Genomic DNA, 21377 nt, shown 5'->3' on the forward strand with positions numbered 1-21377 from the left:
GTGTTTTGCGTTGAACTCTACAAAATTTATGCGGTGAACAATACCCAACTATTCAAATCAGTCCTGTATTTTTTCTGATTGCTTGAAGGAACAATTTAGGGTGAATCTTAAACGGCAAGCATGGTAATTCTCTAAAAATATAACACTAGTGTCTCCTGAACTTTAAAAACGACTTGCTTTAATTAAAAGGTGCTCACTTAAAATAAGTATAGTACATAGAGAATTTGTGTATGTTTTCGCTTCCTGTGCTTCAGGGCCGCAGATGGCGGAAAATATGTGTTTGCCTTTTGACAGAGTGAATCTGACCATGTGTTATTTGTGTTTGCATGCCATTTGTGCCTTCAGCCGTGTGCAGACATGCCTGCGGTAGAAACATGGAGTGTGCGGCCCCCAACACATGTCGCTGCAAGAAGGGATATCGTGGTCCCAATTGTAAAACAGGTCACAAACAAAAACGCACAAGTGTTTATGATGTTGTAAATATGGTCATAGGTATAATCTCAAGACTCATTTGCTGAATAACATCATTTTGGATTCTCACAGCAATCTGCAGTCCAGCTTGCCTGAACGGAGGGAAATGTGTGGCGCAAGATGTATGCGATTGCATGTCAGGTTACCATGGAGAGGCTTGTGAAAGCGGTAAGAGGGCTGAAATTGCATTGCCATTCAGCTCTAGTTTAAATATTGTGTAAAGAAGTGCATTTTTCCACTTTTTTGTAGTTCGTAGGCGTTTTTGAGTTAATGATCCTATGAAATGGCTTGATAAGTGCTGTTTTTCTGGTCTTTTTAAACAATGGTCAGTAGCCTCTTGTCTGTAACAGCCTTTAGTTTATGAACCGTTAATGGTCAATAGCCTTTTGTTTACATCACAGACTTTTATGAACCATGATTTGCTGCTTTTATTACAAGTTGAAGTGGCATTTATAAATTTAATAGGAGACAACATTGTTTTGAAAGCATTTCATTTGACGAATGTTTCCATACACATTTTATGATGAGGAAAATGATTGTCCGTTTTATATCAGTGAAGGTTTATTTTCTGTCAAATCGCACACAGATGGCCTCAAGCATTATGTTTTTTGGTACCATTTTGCAAATCTGTACCATTTGTGCCTTCCATAAAGAGGCTAGAGCCGAATAATCTGCACAGGCTTGATGAGGTATGCGTTAGCGGTTTGCTTTTTGTGATATATGACTTTATTTTATGTGCATTTGGTCGTATGAATATTCCCGTAGCTCTCTGCAGTTTGCCTTGCCTGCATGGAGGCACCTGCGTGGGACGAAACACCTGTTCGTGTCCCTATGGCTTCGTAGGGCCCAGATGTGAAACCAGTGAGTCCTGATAAATCACGTTTTCTTGGATTTCATGCGCATGCGGATGTTAAACGTGATCTATTGCACCCCTAGTGGCCACGGATGGTATCACATGTGTTTTGGTTTCATTTACACAGTGGTGTGCAACAGTCACTGTCAAAACGGTGGGAAGTGTGCATCACCGGATGAGTGCGAATGTCTGGTGGGGTGGACGGGACCATCATGCGAGACCGGTGAGAGAGTGTGTGTGGTTGGCTCCCTCTGGGACCAATCTCTTCTCACTAAATCCATCATATCTGTGTGTGCTTCTTCCTGGTGGCATTTAGCTGATGTAGAACCTCTATCTTTTCATTTTTCTGGTGGTGCAGAGAAGACATCAGCTATTATTTCAACCTGATGATGACTTCCTCTCATCAACCTGTGAGGATCAGTTACTAGCAATTGAGTAGAAAGCATCAAAGTAACAACTGTAGTTTCTATGCACATAAATAATACTTTAAACCAATAGAAGTCAACTCTGACTCTCTAAACAAAGCAATAAGGTGATGCAATAAGATGTTGCTATAGGTAAGGGGTGTTTTCTTTTAGGAAGAGACAGTGAATTAACTTTATATTATATTATCATTATGTAGTAAATTTTTATTTGAATGCTTTTATTTTAAAGTTTTACTAATTTCGTTATGAGATTGTGTCTTTTGTTATTATGTGTAGGTGTAATTTTATATATATATATATATACTTTTAGTTTGTTTAGTACTTGAGAATTATATATCTTAGAGCTTATTTCAGTTAACTGCAAATGCAACATTTCTAATTTTCTATTTTTATAGGTTTTCATCTGTTATTTCTAATGTTGTTTAATTTCACCACACTTTCTTTCTCTCTCTCTCTCTCTCTCTCTCTCTCTCTCTCTCTCTCTCTCTATATATATATATATATATATATATATATATATCTGTGTGTGTGTGTGTGTGTGTGTGTGTGTGTGTGTGTGTATAATTCTAGCCTAGGCTCTCACTATTGTATAAACATCATGAACAATTTCTATTTATGAATTTCAAAAGGTTTTTAGTTTGACATTGAACAATAATTTATTTCTTTGAAAGTCATTGATAGGCCAGATTTACTCTCTTTGCAGAATATTTTCTACCACCTCTGCTGGGATTTTGACCTCACAAACACTCAACAGTGAGATCTGACCCCAAAACGCCAGCCGAGGTTTCATTCTCGTTTTATTTAATAAATGTATCTGTCTGCAGCTCTGTGTGACCCTGTGTGTCTCAACGGTGGAACCTGCATTCGGCCGAACTCCTGCACCTGCCAGCCTGGTTTCTACGGGGCTCGGTGTCAAACCGGTAACGGCACTTCTTTTTGAATCAACTTTCCTGATGCATCGCCTTGTTTTCTGAGAGCCTACAAAGGCCGGATATCAATTCCTTAAGAGTGTGAGGTGAAGCATGACTATAGCACCTTTAAAACAATAAAATGGATGGGCCTTAAAAAACATTTGGATTCTACTGAAGTCTTGCGCTCGCCCCAGATGTCGTAGCCCCAGATTCAGGACGTTTGATGTGTATTTATCGATTCCTCTGCAGCAGCTTCATGGGGTGAGGAATGATTCACGTAATGGCTTGAAACAGCGGCTTGGTAAAGATGTTTTTGATGATGGGGAATGACTCTAATGTCTGGGTTGCTTCAAGTTTTGTGAAATGTAGGAGCTTTTAGAGTGAGTTTACCGAGGCATGTCAGATTTTGACCTTACGGCTGTTTGATGTGTCCGTCATCAGTTCAGAGAACACAGGTGTGATTTTCATTCATCAAACGCTGGACTTTTATGTGCTTCTCTTTCTTTCAGCCGTGTGCAGCCCACCCTGCAAGAACAACGGACACTGTATACGAAATAACATCTGCTCATGTGTGGAGGGATATTCTGGGCCACGCTGTGAGAAAAGTAAGTGTTGTCAGGTTTTGGTAAATCTTAAATCATAAACGTATAGGTTTATATCTCTAAGCCCCCTTTGAAACACAAGACGTGATGGGATTTAAGTCACAGCATATGGAAGGAAACTATAGAGTTGTTTTGTTGATCAAAATGACAGAAAATGGCGCTCTGGGAGCCAATATCAGATGTTAGCTGAGGATTTACATATGGTCTGTCTGATCAAGAAGGGAGAGAGATGAAACTAAGAAAAGACAGTGAGTTATTTCAGTGCGAGAATTACGAGACATATCAGGACTGGATCAAGTCATTTGGATGGCAAGTTTCATTAAATGAATATTCAAATTAAAATAACATTTAAGATACATTGATAATGTCATTATGTTGGGGTCAAACGTAAACCATTTTTTTTTCTAAATATACTTCACACCATAGTCAGTAAGCAGCTAATTAATTTTTGCTTTTAAATATAGTTGGAATAGAGAAAATGCTAATGGTAATAATAATAATAATAATAATTCAATATTATCATAGTCAATAATGAAGACAAATTTAAACAGATAAAATAATGTATATTTAAATAATAATAATAATATTCAAATAATAATAAAATGTCATTTATAATAAAAAACATTTAAATTACAAATTTATGAATAAAACATCCAAGTAAAAATGTTTTTTATAATAATAATAGTAACAGCAACTACTACAATAATTATGTTTATAATAATAATAATGTTAATAATAATGTCAAAATGTATTATATTATATTTAATAATTATAAAGAACATTTCAAATGTAAAAATAAATCATAACATGAATAATTTATCAATAATTAAACATGTATTAAATTAAATAGCTATACTAATAATAAATATTTGACATTAATTACAAATAATAATTTAAACTAATTTTAAATATAAAAATAAGAGAATAACGTATTAATAATAAACATTTGATTTAAAGCCTTTTATCAGTTATGATAAGAAGAATGTCATATTTTATATTAAATAATAAAAAATAAACATTTGTTTCTATCAGGAAGTATGAATAATTAGTATAATTGAATTTAACATTAATAATAATAATAATCATTATTATAATAATTGTATTCAATCTTTTAAAAATCTAAATGGAAAAGTCTATGAATTAGTACATTATTATTATTCATGTTTTTTTTTTTATGTTTTTTTTATTTGTTTTATTTAGAAATCCTTTTAATATGATCTGTTACTGTTGTCAAAATTGAAATCAGTATTTCAGACACATATCGACCAATCCAACTCTAAAATCCTTCATGTGTCTACAAAAAACCAGAACGGAGTTATTTTATTACATCAGTCAATCAGTAAATCCAAAGCTTTACCTTTCCATCCCTCCACAGGTGTGTGTGAGCCGGTGTGTATGAACGGAGGGCGATGCGTCGGACCAGATGTGTGTGACTGCGCGTCAGGCTGGAGCGGAAAGAGATGTGATAAACGTGAGTAACCAAACCTCATCCTAAACCAAGACCTTGAAGTGACCTCCTTACCTCATGTTAGCAACAGTCCAAGAGTGGAAACATTCCAGTCACAGGGATTACCTTAAAACAGAAATCCTACAGTTCCTGTGTAATATTTAACAGAAACTAACAGTTCTACTTGTATAATCTGAACAAAATCACACATTTGGTCGTGTGTTCCAGTGATTAGAGCCTTGTTTGTTTGTTTGATGTAGTTTCTCTCTCTCCGTTTCTGTTCCTCCAGCTGTGTGTCTGCAGAAGTGTTTAAACGGAGGTGAATGTGTGGGGACGAACACCTGCCACTGCCGTCCCGGCTGGAAGGGAACTCTCTGCCAAATCCGTAAGTGACTCCCATCCGAGCAACAGAAATGCAAACCTAATACCGCAGCATAGGAATAGTTCATTTAACATGAAACTTTAGATACATGAAATGACATATTTGAATGACAATTGGGAAGCTACAATGGATTTAATATATATATATATATATATATATATATATATATATATATATATATATATATATATATATATATATATATATATATATATATATATATATATATTCAGTTCATCCGTAAAGCTAAAAATATGGACTCATTTTTGATACCATTTATGATTTATGTTTAGATTTTTTTCTTGACAGCATTTGTTCACTTTAACATGGAAAAGAGCAACCATGACATTCTTCGAAATGTCTTCTTATCTTCCTATCCGTCTATATATATATATATATATATATATATATATATATATATATATGCATATTTCATCATGTTTTATATTTGTACTTACTCCGTTCAAAATCTGTCATCTAAAACATATCTAATAAAACGGTAATTAATGACATGATTTTTCCACAGCAATCTGTGAACAGAGGTGTTTATACGGAAGCCGATGTGTTCAACCTAATGTGTGCGCTTGCAGAAGTGGTTACATGGGAACCCTTTGCTCTAAGAAGGTAATTAATTAAAATGAATAAATAAATATTTTTATTAGAAAAACAATGCATTAAAATATATATATATATTATTTTGCAGCTTCCTGTCCAGAGAGGGTAAGGAAATGCCACGAGTCATTGCTGCACTGAGGACACTGGGCCCATATTTTACTACTTATCAACCTGACAGGGTTACACCATCTGTTTCAATTTGTAAATATCATATCTGAAGATATTAATTTATGTACAAGGTATAATATAATGTTTTTATTTCACGGTCTTCAAACTTTTCTATATTGGTGAAAATGATTCCGAACAAAATAAATGGGTGTATTTTACGAAACACTTTGCAGTTCATTCTAACGTCCATCATTCCCGCACTTTACCCAGAAGATCTAAATATTTTTTGCAATTCCGTTTAGTGATGGACGGCAGTGGCAAATAAATGTCATGCTTCACCTCTAAAAATGACCTTCGATTTGTTTGGCCAGATTTGATTTGTAACACACTGCAGTGTAAAGCAGAGTTTGACCGAAAAACGATCTCTCTTGTTATTCAAGCCAAGGCATAGACAATTTAGCATCCTTTGTCATCCTTCCTCCAACTACGTGGCCTGAAATTCGGCTGCACTCTCTTTCTCAGAGGACGTCCCCTTTAATGTGACTGGAATGTTAAAAAACCACGTAAACATGCTGTTTGTGTCACGCTTGGCGGAGCGTGCAGTGGCTGCAGGTTTAGCGCAGATCGCTTGGCAAATATAAACAGACATCTCGGTGACAACACAAACAAGCATCTGAACTAATTAACGGCCATTGATGGCTGCCATTAATGAGTCAGCCGCAGATAGTTCCTCTCATGCATAGCTAATAATCCAGCTGTTCGTATACGATTAGCTGAGGTGCGCAAAAATAAAGAGAAAAGGACGGCAAACATTAAACAGCTCGCTGTTTTTTAACGCAGAGGACAATAAACTGTTCATCACTAGTTTGAAAGGGTTACGAGGAGGCTGATTAGTGTTTGATTTATTAATTATGAATATTTATGAAATGCACACACAACTGTTCAAAAGTTTGGAGTTTTTCTAAAAGACGTTTATTCTGCTAGGACGAATTAAAATGCTTGAAAGTGACAGTAAAGACATTTATAAAGTGACAAAAGTTTCATATAAACATGGTACTTTTAAACTTTCTATTCATCAAAGAATGATGCATCACAGTATGGACAAATGTTTTTAACACTGATTGTGAGAAAAGTTTCTTGAGTAGCGAATCAGCATATTCAAATGATTTATGAAAGATCACGTGACACTGAATAATGCAGTAATTATGCGGAAAATACAGTTTTGCATCACAGGAATATATTAGATTTAAAATATATTCACAATCATTTTAAATTGTAATAGCATCTCATAATATTATAATTTGTACTATATTTTAATCTTTGGTGAACACATATGTCTTCCAAAAACATTTCAATAAAAATAAAACTTACAAACCTTAAGTTTTGTCAGTCGATATTATAGAATAGAAGCAGTCGATATTATAGAATTAGTCAATGTAGGGCTATATTTAATTTCTGACAGGTATGAAAATTAGGCTATGAAATATATCAGTACAGCGCATTCATTAGATACTTTAGATACAACTTACAGATTGTTCAACCAATGTAACAACTTTCTGAAAAAAAAAAAAACACTTAAAACAGCTTTGAAAGTTGTGAAAATTACATGATGTAGGGCCTTCATGCAGCCACACAGCCTTTATCCCTAACAGCCTCATGTTTATTCTACAAAATTCAATTTTCTAAACTAATTTTGCAACATGGAAGTAATCTATGTGAACTTGTGAAAATTAACCATGGTTTTACTACAAATAAATAATAATAATAAAAAAAATGGTTACTTAAACCATGTTGTTGCTACACTTACCGTAGTTTAACCATGGTATTTGTAACTGTGGTTATACAAATGGTAAACGCCAAAAATGACTACAGTTCCTACACTTTTACGATAGCCATTAGGTCTAATTTTCGTAACCGGTAGCCATTGCGCCTGAATGCCCACCACACACCAGCTTACTGGTGGAGAGGAGACAGAGTGATGAACCCAATCAGCAGATATGGGGAGGCCATGATGGTCAGAGGCCAATGGGCGAATTTGGCCAGGATGCGGGGGTTACACCCCCAAAACATTTTTCGAATGACATCCTTGGATTTTTAATGACCACAGAGAGTCAGGACCTCGGTTTAATGTCTCATCCGAAGGACGGTGCTTGTTGACAGTATAGTGTCCCCATCACTACACTGGGGCGCTAGGACCCACACAGACCACAGGGTGAGCACCCCCTGCTGGCCTCACTAGCACCTCTTCTAGCAGTAACCTAGTTTTCCCGGGAGATTTCCCATCCAGGAACTGACCAGGCTCAACCCTGCTGAGCTTCAGTGGGCAAGCAGTCTTGGCCTGCAGGGTGATATGGCTGCTGGATAAGGTGGAGTATAAGCAGAACGTGATTAAGGATTTGTAATTCTTAGGAGAACTTTCTCTTTAAGGTCTACATGTTGTCGCACAGGGCTTTGTGACTTTTACGATATATTAAGGAAAGTCATATGGGACAAATCTTTAATTGAAGACATCAAGAATTCCTGCACAGTAAGATAATTCCTCAAGTTCACAACTTTAAGCACCTTCCCAATGTGTCCGCCCATGGGTGTGACTGAAAGTGTGTTCGTTTCAATGGAGAGGCGTAGCTCCCTGTCTCGTACCTCCCGCTAAAATGGCATGACAATGAATTTCATCATCTCACTTTCAGGCTCAGGTTGTAGATTACAACCACAGGTGGTGTGAGTTTTCATAGAGTAGGAATAGGAACACGAGGATCATGGGGGGGGAGGTACTTTACCTATACTTTAGACATCATCAAGACCTGTCAATCGCCGACAGACAGCCCAGTAGACACGTCCACAGAAAGATAGTAAAGTGCGCGTGCGTGAAATATAAATTTGAGCGGGTGCCGAAGAAACAAGCAACATATGCACAAAGTCTGTTCTTGTGCTCTGATCTTAATGGTTTTGAAGCTAAATTGATGTCTTTCAATCAGCTATTCTTTTGTCTCACTGTAGCCTACATGAGTATCAGGACTGATTGAAACCATGGCAGAGTTGTATTATTATGTTAGTTGACTGTGGTGTTCGTTTACATTACAGAATAAACCGTCTGAGGGTGCACATCTCAAATCAAGAAATGTCATACTTCACCTTTATAATATTAATATTAAAATAAATGAAATACTTGAAAAAATAATTTGTACAAATTAAATGAGAAATTTAATGTTTATGTCATTTAATTTATTGGCCTATAGGCTAATTCAATTATACTAATTTGGCTATTCATTATAATATTTTTTTTTTTTTTTTGGATCAATTAAATGTTTTGACAGAATTTTATTTTTCAGGTGAACCATCCTTTTAGTGGTCTTAAGAACAGCATTCTATGTGTAAAACATAATTTATTTATTTTTTCTTTTGATTTTGAAGTGGCCTCAACAGCTATAAATTTTTATGATGCTTTGACCTAATAAAAAAAAAAAAATTTATATATTTATTTCATTTAATGATATATTTCCATTTAATGTTCAACAGATTGAATCTTCTGGGTATGCATCTAATTTGATTTTAATCAGTCATGTGCAAGAATCATGCACATAATTATTTCAGTAGACATATGCTTCATTTTAAGATAAGTAATAAGTGGTTCTCTTGTTTATGCTTATTGGAAAAATCAATGGTAAATAGTCAAGCTAATGTATTGTATTTGTATTATGTAATTATTATTATCAAACACTTCTTTATGATACTTCAGCTGAAACCATTTAATAATAAAGGGGGTTAATAACAAAGGAGGGTTTATCTAATCAGCTTCACTTTGTATTATAACACACCACCTCTCATTATTGCTTTAATATTCTTATGTCTCAAGGTCTTTTAAATAAAGAGAAAGATTAAGCCATACATTTACATTATTATCTCGATCAGTGTTGTTATTTAGTATATTGGGATGTGTTAACTATGCTGAATATGATGACAGCTTTCTAACATCTTTTTGTCAAGCTGTGATTCTCACTCCATGTGTTATATTTAAACCTGTTGGGGATTGTTTAGATAATTCTAGATACTCTCTCTAATCACATTTTGCTTGTCTAGAGGTCATATTGAAAGATGAGCAGCTTAATTTGATCTATTATTTGAACTTGCCTTAAGTTATGAGGTGAGATATTTTACTGATCAGCAACTTTGTTTTCTATGGTCTTGGCTGATTAGCGGTTAGCAACTTACATTAGCTCTCAAAGCAGTTAGAGATTGCAGAACCTCAACATTGCTTGGATGGTAAGAAACACAATGAGCTGGATGCAAAAGAACTTAAAATGGATGAAGACAAGTTACTTTGTCACTTAAAATGTTGTTAGCTTGGATTTCAGATTAGCACAAGCATTAAGCTAAATTTGTTTTACTGTGTTGGTTGTTTTCCTCATTTCTGAAATGCTTTAAAAAAAAGTGTTTAATCAAGTATCTAAACTTGTATGTATTTTTGTATGTTGTAAATAGCTGTGCCAGCAGTTAGCCGCTCATTAGCATTAGCAAACCCCTTCAGAGTGCTACAAGAGCCATCTGCTTTATGCCAAGGTCCTGATCACCTTGTCTGGGTTTATTTTGCGTTAATGACCAGCTAACTGTGCATTATTCCTGAATGAACCATTCATTCAGAAAGATGAATGAAGACATTGCTTCTAAATGTCACTGTATGCTAGTCTGAGATCCGATTAGTGGCGTTTAAGAGGCTGTTCACGTAGCTACATGTTTGTGTACACATCTGCTAAAACTAAGTCTATGCTGACTGTTCCCTTACAAAAATTAACCATGGTTTTGCTACATTAACAATAGTTTGACCATGGCATTAAAACTGTGGTTATACAAATGGTGATCAGTATCCCAAAAGAAACATGGATACTATATTTTCACTATACAATGAGTTAAAACCACCTCACAGGAGATTAGAGGAGAAAAGGGAAAAGCTGAGAAGAAAGGAGTGCAGTTTTCTGGCCATAGTTCAGAACTCTCAAGCATGATGAGTAAACCATATATCCCAGAAACCCATCACCTCAAGACTTTTTCCCTTTCTTTTTCCTCCCTTGAGTTGGGGTAGCAAGAAGGTACATGATAGACTGTGTTCCTACACTGCAGTAGTATTTACTTTTTTTCCTTGTAGAGATCTCATCTGGGGACTCTTTTCTTTGAGAGGTTTCTACAGCCCTCAGAGCTGTCTGTCCCTGGGCTCCAATTAGTTGCCTTTAATGGTCAGCAAGGGCACTAGAGAGACCCTCATAAGGTTCTCCGGCCGAGCAAGAGAAATGAAAGCATGAAGTGTGTCTCTCATCTGTGCTGGACTGTCATATGTTTCTTTACCTTAATATATGGCTTCAAACTCAGTCTCTTCCTGTCTCTTTGTTGTTCAAAGGGTTGTTCCTGTTACGCAGTTGCTTTTGAACTCTATAACTTTAGAGTGACAAACAAAATTAAACAATCAAAGATAAGGGGCATTAAATCGTTTGTTAATACTTTCATTGTGCATTCCATTTTTCCCTCCAAAATGATGTCACTTCCTAGAGGATGATTTTGTTAAAGTCAGAAAGGGAAAACTGAACCTAATTAACTTGTTTTATCTTATTGTGAATGATAAATCTGTGTGTTTCTTTTAATTTCTTTAAATTTTTCTGGTGAAATGGCAGACTTATCTCTGCTGATGTATTGACTTATAAAATTCGTCTTTTTTTCTTCTTCAGTAATCCATTTGTAAATTCATATCTTCATCACAGTACATGATCTGAAAAAAAAATGATCTGCCATAACTTATTTCACAGCACAATTTTAACCTTACTGGGTTAACATTTAAAAGTTAGCATAGCACAGTTAGCCTAATTAGCACAGCTAGTAAAAAAATGCAACATGTTTTTTTTTCTCTCACAAGCCTTGTGTTCAATTAATTGGGAATTAATATGGTTTACATTTTCAAAAAGTTTGAATTTAAAAATCTGTGTAATATATTATGACATAATGTATGATTAGGAACGTGAAAATGTATTGCATAACAAGATGCTAATGTTCTCTTGGCACTGCTGTTCAGTAGACCAGCATCTCAAAAACATGATTTGCAATTGCCCTTATCATTTGGATTATGCTTCATGGCATGGTTTCAAAATAGATTAGTTGCTTTTAAAGTGTTCAGATCTATGTGTAGGTGGACAGGGTATCCTTTGTATGGTGACCTGTATTTAAGAGCACTCCAAAACCCGAGAGCAAAAAACTGCCAGAGTTTTCATTGGAGCTTTGAAAGTGTTCTAATTTGTGAATCTAATCACACTCTTTCCAACAGTTTTAAAACAGGTGCTTAAAAGGTGTGCACAGAGCTTTATAATCTTGCTCCACAAGAAATCAGGCCTTTAAAATGCTAATTGGCACTCAGCCTCGTTCAACTGGAACTGGATTGTAAACTATGTCATACTCTCTATGTAAACTTGGAACTGCAAAACTGTTCAATGAAAATATGAATTGTTTCATGCTCTGCTTGCTTCCACAAAAGCGGGTATCCAGGAAAGCGTCGCTATGAGCCAATGCCTGGGTTTTGCAACTTACCAGGATCTTTCACCTGCAAATTTAAGTGCCATGCAAACTCTCGGAGGATTATAATGGCGTATCTTTGTTTTGCATTCCAGCAGGCACTCTTAAAGATTAGAGGTGATGCTGTCAGGATAAACAACACACCCACTGGAGTGTATGTTTGGGCCACGGGCAAGCTCATCCACACATGAACTTTGGGAATATTGTAATTTAGGTCTTCAGAAAGAACTCGAAGGTTAATCAAATTAGTGAAGAGCTGTCATGTGAATATATAAGAAGAATTCATTTGGACAAACTTACCAAATGGCTGAAAGGCTGTCGATAGTAATTTAGGTTTCAATGAAGCACTGACAAGTTCCACACATTAAGCTTTGATTGCTCATAGGTTCCACACTGGAACCTCTAATAAGTTAACGGTGCATTGAAACCTATTTTTGTTTTCATGCCCAATTAGTTCACTTATTTTCTTGTCAATTCTTAGATGTGTGCTTCTTACCTTAAATCTCCAGTGGTGTGCTACTGGCATCTAGTGGTGGACACTGAAAAATATGAAGCTAGTGTCCTACTACTCAGTCTAGGGAAACCGTAGAATCTGGCTAAAGATAAAACTGTCATCAAGCAAGTTGTAAGTGTAACTAAACGTCTGCATAAACTACCATACAAACAAAGCAACAATGTAATGTAGGTATGGTGAACGCCAACTGATATTTTTACCGCCTCCAAAGATTGACGACAGTATGTGCGTGTGAGAAACAGGAACACACCTGGGCTGTTCAGTCAGACAGGGCATTCGAGAGGAACAGGATGACTAATAGACTGAAGCTGTAAGTCGTAACCATCAGAACTCAAACAAAAACTCTTTACATATTTCAGTTTGTGCATGTGCAATAAATGTAGAATATAAAATGTTTGCTTTTTTAAATTAAATTACAAAAAAATAAATAACTTTTCCATGATTTTTTTTTTTTTTTTTTTTTTTTTTTTTACATGTACCTGCATGTACTTAAGGGAAATTGTACATATTTTGCCCATAAATATGCTTGTAACCAATTGCTTTAATATATAATTGGACTTGTAATCACTTATCTATCATGCAAATATGCTAGTTATAATATTACATGGCAAAAACATGTATCAGGCACCAATATTTCTGGTCTTCGAGGAAAACCAAGGAGTAATGGTCATTTTAAGGACCTGGCGGCAGCCATTTTGAAAAACGGGGCCTTTCTTGGAGTCAAACTTTGGTAAACTTTTAGTATGTTTAAGTACATTTGATACTACTGTAAACTACTGTAGAATTTTTTTGGGGTCAAGACATATTTGCAGCTGACTATAATAAGAGAGCACTCTTATACAGCACTAATGTTGTGAGCTACATAAAGCTTCTGTGGAAAAGACTCACTGGTTTGATTAGCACTTACATGGATTCTTGTGGTGGTGGTGTGGATGTTAAAACTTATAGCAAAATAGCTTTTCTTGTAGAAAACTTCAGAATACCGATGTTGAGTACGCTTTCAAGTAAGCGAAATGATTCCAGTTACTTAAAAAGTGGCACCAACTGATTTTGACACCTTGATTTGAGTCAAACCGTTTCCAAGAACTCTCTTCACAGTTATTCTCATGTCAAACAATTCTGTCAGATTTGAAACACTCACTAACTTAAAATCCCAACTGTGTCTCTCTCATTTTGGACCTGGAGTGACCCACGGTCCATGTGATACAAATTTTACAGACAACGACAACAGTCTCCGTGTAAACTTTTTGGAGCTAAATTTAGCGCTTGGTCAAACAGAACAAGGTTGCTTAGCTATTGCGTACAAATTATATAACTTACAAAGACTTTATAAGCCATGGAGAATGTGAAATGTTGAGCAAACAATATCAGGAGCAAGGGATGAATGGACGAGAACGAAGAGACGAAAACAAGGTCTTCTCAGGGAAGATAGATCAGATCACCATCCTGGCTTCCTGTTGACCTGCACAAGGTCACCCAGAACCCAAATGTTACAGACCAAAGGTGTAAAAAACACCAAAATCCCTGAACGTGTGTTGGTGCGTGCACTTATTTATATATCTTCAAAACGCCCTCCTTCTTTGGGACATGACAGGTGCCCCCCATCTCCACCTGTCCATCCTTTTCCACAGCCACATGGTGGCGGACAAATCCAGAAAGGGATCAGTCATTCAAGAAATGGCATGCTGAAGTGCCACGGGGCCACGGAAGATCTCTGGATACCAGATCAGACGCAGCTGCCCCCCGGCTGCTATTTTCACTCAGCTTAAAGTACCATGGGCAGCCAGCATCTACACCATGGACTACCCACAACTATCAGTCTATCTCTGCACGCCATGAAGTCCACCGTAGGGGAGTACGAGCATCCTGCACACGATACCCAGAGCTTGCCCTCCGACCCTGATGAGCTGGACAGTGGCAGCGAAAGCTCGGAGAAATCCACCGGCGCAGGAAGTCCCATGCAGGGCCACAGGGAGGCTGGGAGACGCAGAGGGTGTCATAGACTTTCAGGGGTGAGCAAACAACGTCAGGCAGCCAATGCTCGGGAGCGAGACCGCACACATAGCGTCAACACTGCCTTCACGGCTCTGCGTACCCTCATCCCTACAGAGCCAGCCGACAGGAAGTTGTCAAAAATCGAGACTCTGCGATTGGCATCGAGCTACATTTCACACTTGGCCAACGTGCTTCTGCTAGGGGAGGACTGCATGGACGGGCAGCCGTGTCTGAAATATCACAGCATCTTACAAAGCAACACCAACCTCAAAACTCCACCGGTTCGACCCATCTGCACCTTTTGCTTGAGTAACCAGAGGAAAATGGTGAGTTCTTGAAGGTGGTGAAACTATTAACTAGCCGAACCTTCCAGAAACTGACAAATTTGGTAATGTATTTGCATGCCAAACTTAATATTACTTGCCAGAAGTACCTTGCCTCTACCTTTTCCTGAATTGATCTCTTAGGAGATCAACTGCAATAATGCATGCCTATGTATTTTGGATAGAATTGTCGAACAATTGTTGTGTAGGTATGAATTATAACACTTTTCAATTATCATGTACTTCTGCAGCTTAGAGATGGGGAAAAGCACACAACTGCGTGACAGCAGAAGTTCTCCCGACTGTCCGCTGCTACGTAGGAGCTCTCAACTTCTGAATGTTTACATGTAAAGAGACATTTTCTTGCACAGAGACAAAACACTGTTTTATGTTTTTTGTTTATCTCTGAGGACAGACAAAACAAGCGACAAGATGAGAGGCGAATATGCACTTTTTCTGCATGCGTGTCCACTTTATCAACTGTGTTTTGGTTAATGTAACCGGAGAATATGTGTAAAGTTGCACCTGGTGGGAGGCTATTTCAGTATCAGATATAGTAAGCAACACCATCCCTCGCCTTAAAAAACAGTCTTGTGTCTGCCTCATGCACGTCACATGATAGTAATTGAAACCTTGCGGTTTGCAGGGGTCGCTGTCAGTACAACAGCGGGTAAAAATCTCCTCCCCTCCCTCTTGTCTCCACATCTACGGCGGGACCACTATCCCAACATGGCTCTCAGAAGACTGTAAACAAGATTCTAACCTCAGCATGATCATTTGGGTTGGGCAAATACATGCACAGTATTTCATAATTAGAGAGACATAATCAAACATGTCTTGGGAACTGGTTTTTGGTCAAGGAACATGATCCCTTACAGGAACCCTGGGTTATATGATCCTGACCCCAAATGTTTTATAGCCTACCCTAAATCCTTGCGGTCATAATTTGAGAACACACTGGTGACAAAGTTGCGTAGACTGTCGATTAGTAGTTCACACCCTTGCAGACTCAGTAAGAGGGTACATCGAGGTAACTGTAACAACAAATGTTGTCATGCTTATGCTTCTGACTCATAAAACATCAGATTCAGTCTTGTAGATTTCACTTAACTTGCATGAAAGGAAGGCGATTTGAGCACAAATTTGAGTCCAACTCAAGACAGAAGCTTGTTGCATTACATGCAATCCAAGACATTTTTGTGCACACTTCATGCGTCAATTATGCAATCATTTTCCTCAACTATAGCTACGCACTTGTAACTTCTAGAAATGCATGCACAAAGCTATACTGAATCATATGTCAGGAAGTTTTTTTTTTTTTTTTTTCTCCATGTATGCATTGCTGGTCTTTTGAGAGGAAATCTGGCAATTTATCTGGGTATTGCCATGCTCTTGCTTGACTTGGAAGAGAAAAAAAAAAACGTTTCAAAACCTTGTAAGGATTTTAGAAAGTGTGCAACAAATTGGCAAGCTGACTAAGGTCTAGGGGAATGGTCTTCGAGCGTGTGCTAAGCTCAAGTACACCACTAAAAACTCTAAATCATCTGCTGAACCTTGTTTTATTGTTTACATTAACAGAATTAGTAGGAATGACAAATTTGAGCCTAACATTTACTGTGATTACAATTTATGTTCAGAAAACTGCATCTGCAATGTGAATGTTAAAGGTAGAATTTGTGTGCAAGTGTCAACATGTACCAACAGTTGTCCATATCCAAAATGTTTACCTGCATGTCTTGCACAAACCAAAATTTCAGCTTACAGGCATGTCTGAATTTGCAGACTGTGTAGAATGACTCTTCCTTGCATTAAAAAGCAGTTATTTTTTCAATAATGAAAAAAAGTGCAATGGAAGTACCACAATGTACAGGAAATATTGCAATATGACAAGGCTTTTAGTAAGTTGTAAATATTTGCACTTTTTCCACAAAAAATGTAAAAGGTCAAAATACATTATATCAATATGGCTTATCTTTAAAGCATTTTGATCACAAGCCTGTCATATTCTAATACTTGAATTGTCCGCTCTTCTAAAAGTGGTCTTTTGCACATGCCAAACATCAGACAAGCGAATTAATAAGCTATTTAAATCAAGTATTTTTGTACAAGAAAAATGTCTGTACTCATTACTTTCAAACCATTAAATCATTTTTGAAAAATGTTCTACAGGTATTTCAGCTTTGGATTTGAGGTGCCCCCTACTGGAAGTCACAGAAGGCATGCACATTTAAAATGGTGGACAAATCTGATTTTGCAATTGTAAAAAAATAATAATAATAAAAACACATTAGATAAAACAAGAACCGCACAAAGCATATACTTCTAGGTCTTTATTTCTTAAAAAAAAAAGAAAAAAAAAAAGGTCAATTAGTTATTCAGATTAAAGAAATCTGTGACAAGATGGAGATACATCATAGAAGAGGTTGGGAGTCATTTAAGGGTCTTTACTGGGTGTTCGGCAAATTAAGTTTTTTAGCACTGTACAGTTTCATAGGCAGGGAACATAACGCTGACAGATGTTATGGGAGAAGGACTCAACCCTTTGGCAATAACGTCACAATGAGACAAGATGACCGTTTTTCCCCCCTCTGTAGGTACTGATCATGACAGGGGCATGAAGGCATCAATCCCATATAGAAAAGAGCTTCTTAAAAGCAAACAAGGCAGCCTGATCTAACTCAATGGAATGTCACTTCATAAAGGAATCATAATTTAAGATGTCCAAACTGTCAACACTTAAAAGTTCCTTGAGTGAGTAAATAATTACAATGGTTGACCACAACATTTGTGCTATTTTAAGTGTAAACCTTAATATTAGAAAAATCTGTTAAAATTAACCATTTGTTATAAAGCCCTTAAATGACATCTAAATGTTATGGTTTGAAAAGAGGGAGGTAGAATAAAAAAAAAAAAGCCAAAAAAAAAAGGGCAAAAGAAAGTTAGAAAGACGAGCACTTCTGTATCAAAATATTATGCTGACATGGTGTTTTAGTCTCCCTCCTCTTCCTCAGATTCAGACTCTGAAATAAACAAACAAAAAAAGACTTCAGACACTTTCTATCTGAAAAGTTTCAAAAAAAAAAAAAAAAAAAAAAAAGAAACGAACATTCTTACCCTCCTCAGCGTTCTTCAGCCACTCTACAAACTTCTTCATCTGCTCGAGGAAGACGCTCTTTCCTTGGCCATGTGGGCTTCTGTGTACCACTTCAAAATGACCTCCTCGCTCAGAACATCAGCTACAGGCGAGCCAAAAATACATCTTAAATCACATCTTTCAATCACTTCAAAGCACTTTAACCAGACGTAACCTCTGTGTAGCATTGCACAGGCCAAGTAACATTTATGCACAAAAACTACCACAGTGAAGCAACCTTAGGCCGTATAGTTTAGAAAAGATCGGCTGTTTGAAGACACACCTTTGTAAAGGAGCACCACAATCTTCTGGAAGGCCTTCATGAAGTGGATGTTGTCGTAGCAGTACTCCTGGATCTTCAGCAGGAGGGTGAGCTCAGACAGGCCCTGGGAGGTGAAGGCCTTCAGCAGTGGGCTGTATTGCTGCAAAGAGAGTTAGAAGACTTACTACCACTAACTTGAGAAGTACTGCAGATCAATAAAGCTTTCAGAAGCACCATAGAGACCTTCAAGAGTTTGATGGCTTGCTCTGTGACGAGCTCCTCCTTTTTATTCCACTCGACGGAGCTCATGACGCTGGTCCACACGATGCGATCATCGTCTGCTCCGAGATGCTCGTTTTCTTCATCTCTTCACGAACATAGGCAATGATCTGGAAAAGACAAATCGGTCAAATACAGGCACAATAAACCTCCAAAGCCAAAATACAGATAGAAATCATTTTATTTTTAAATGTGCCCAATTTTAAATAGTCCCATTCAGAAAAGGCAGAAACTGACATCTTTGAGGGTCTCGCCGCGGGACATTGCTCTTGCAGTTCTTTCTGAAGTTCTTTGCGCGCCCCAATGGACTGCTGGTTGCGAGCGAAGTCCGAGAGCTCTTTCAGCCCAGCGTCGGTGAAATATTTTGAGAAGTGTTCGCAGCTGCGCTTGTTTGGCAGGGAACAGCTCCTGTTTTGGGCAAAAGAGGAACAGGTTACATCAACATGAGCAAGAAAAAAAAAAAAACTAATTATGAGAGTAGTTCAACATTAGTTGAGTCTGCAAACACAGTAAAAATGACAGATTTGAGTTTATTCTTGTGTAATTTGCTTTTGCCAGTTTTACTTTATAACTTAGTTACTCGATTTTTCACTATTTTAACATGATATTTATGTAACATTTGCATGGAAATGCAAAGTCTGATTTTTAAATGGGGGTTTTAAACGAAAATTTTTGATTTAAGTTTTCAGTTGATATATAATTTCTGATGATTTCTAAAATGTGAGGAAAAAAAAAGCAATGAAGGTGTCTTTTAACAAAAGGTCAAAACTCCTGTATAATGTAGATTTTTGAGCGTGCACTCTTGTCATAAATTGATTACTTTTCTTACGTAATTTAACAAAAAAATAAACCTTGGTAAAATATATATTTGGGGTCTTGGACCTTTCCACGATATCTAGTTTGTCAAGATTAGATTTGTAATATAGTGAAGAAAATGTAGGCATCCCGTATACGGGACGACAGTTTAATAGGTTTAGTGCTTCATCTCAAACGGAGGCTGCAGTACAAGACTTACCATCCCTGTGTGTCCATGCCAACTTTACGCAAGCTAGCAGCAACGGATTGATGTCTTTTTCGCTGATCCAAGATTTGAACAGTTTCACAGCGAAGGCGGGCAGACACCCCTGCAATTAACCCAGAAAACAAATCAGTTACAACTTCTTCACGCTGCTAGTCTTCAGTCAAAACAGGTCTGTCATTACCTTCCTTGACCAAGTTCTCATTAAAGAGGCTGCTCAGGATGGAAGCTGATATATTGCCATTGGCCAGCAGGATCCCGGAAGCATGGCCAATTTATTCCTCTCGGACTCTGTGAACCCTTTTAAAAACAAAGCAGCTGTAAAAAAAAAAAAAAGGTGATGACACCATGGGACTTCCAAAAATGCACTACGACACAGACTTTGTTTGACTAACAAATACGCTGTAATCCTTAGTTCAACAATTTTTCTTACCTTCTTGATCTCCTCTTCAAAACCCTTTCTCCAGGTACTTGTAACGCCTGATTCAGCTTGTTAAAAACCTAAGACACAAGGCGAACATGTCCAGACTGTAAATAGGAAGCCAGTGAGTACAAATGGCACCCGTCACGGTGATATTAATCCAGAACAAGCTCCAAACGAGACTAATACCTGAGCGTAAGCCTGCATGGTCTCCAAATCTTCACTTGCCGTGAAGAGGCAGTACTCCGTACGGGTCAGGTCATCAGATAGAGTCCCCCCTGGTGCTATATGAAAAGAAAAAGAAACAATTATGATTTTTATACATACATATACACACACAATACACATGTATGTGTGTAATATATATCTATGTATTATTTGAGGTTTACTTTTTATATTAAATATTTTCTAATAGTGTGTGTATATACTTCATTTGACTAGTTTTTTTTTTTTATATGAATGCATGTGTGTGTGTGTGGTATATATATATATATATATATACACACACATACATGTTATACATACACGCAAAAGTAATCTATAAATTGTAGATTTTATAAGTATATTTATAGCATATTTAAAAAAATTCACTACTAACTGATCTCTGCTTCAATAGTTTGCACATTTTGTCGCAAACGTTGATATGCCTTCAAAACAGCTTGGTAAAAGAGTGGCGCGATAACGTGTGTCATCACTACGCCACATCTTTACTACATTAGTCTGGCTTTTTGTTCAAACAGCACTCGTTCCGGACTGAACCGGCAATGTTACTAGATCCCCAACCGGGACCATCCCCCAATCAATCCCGTATGTGTTTGCGTTCACGAAGGCGATCGCTCCGGCAATGTTCTGGGACAACATGCAAGTGTGAAAGGGGCATAAGATGTGGAAATATAGTAAAAAAAAAAAAATTCTAGACGTACATTTCATGTTTACAGAATATTTCATATTCTGTACTTACTGCGTATTGCACTTCTGGTAGATGCTAACTGCATTTCGTTGCCTTGTACCTTACATGTGCAGTGACGATAAAGTTGAATCTAATCTAATCTATGTATAAATATTAGCA

At 37.0% G+C, this 21377-nt stretch overlaps 2 protein-coding genes and 1 pseudogene across 2 annotated transcripts in view; 2 read left to right on the plus strand and 1 right to left on the minus strand.

Moving 5' to 3' along the window:
* Positions 1-6829, plus strand: part of LOC113040205 (von Willebrand factor D and EGF domain-containing protein) — a 59552-nt gene extending 52723 nt beyond the window's left edge. The window contains exons 24-33 of the mRNA XM_026198525.1: positions 346-441; positions 544-639; positions 1237-1332; positions 1452-1547; positions 2574-2669; positions 3170-3265; positions 4638-4733; positions 4999-5094; positions 5618-5715; positions 5795-6829. Of these exons, the coding sequence (XP_026054310.1) occupies positions 346-441; positions 544-639; positions 1237-1332; positions 1452-1547; positions 2574-2669; positions 3170-3265; positions 4638-4733; positions 4999-5094; positions 5618-5715; positions 5795-5815 (887 nt within the window). The 3' untranslated portion in view covers positions 5816-6829. The remainder of the gene's footprint in view (positions 1-345; positions 442-543; positions 640-1236; positions 1333-1451; positions 1548-2573; positions 2670-3169; positions 3266-4637; positions 4734-4998; positions 5095-5617; positions 5716-5794) is intronic.
* A 7430-nt stretch (positions 6830-14259) lies between these two features.
* Positions 14260-16143, plus strand: LOC113040206 (transcription factor 15-like). The gene is made up of 2 exons (XM_026198526.1): positions 14260-15198; positions 15447-16143. Exons 1-2 carry the CDS (start codon positions 14653-14655, stop codon positions 15477-15479), a joined length of 579 nt encoding a protein of 192 aa, XP_026054311.1. The 5' UTR covers positions 14260-14652; the 3' UTR covers positions 15480-16143.
* Positions 16144-17510: 1367 nt separating this feature from the next.
* LOC113040552 (basic leucine zipper and W2 domain-containing protein 1-A-like) lies at positions 17511-19901 on the minus strand (annotated as a pseudogene).
* Positions 19902-21377: the final 1476 nt, after the last annotated feature.

Source organism: Carassius auratus, chromosome 22, assembly GCF_003368295.1.
Source record: "Carassius auratus strain Wakin chromosome 22, ASM336829v1, whole genome shotgun sequence".
NCBI classification, from domain to species: Eukaryota; Metazoa; Chordata; class Actinopteri; order Cypriniformes; family Cyprinidae; genus Carassius; species Carassius auratus.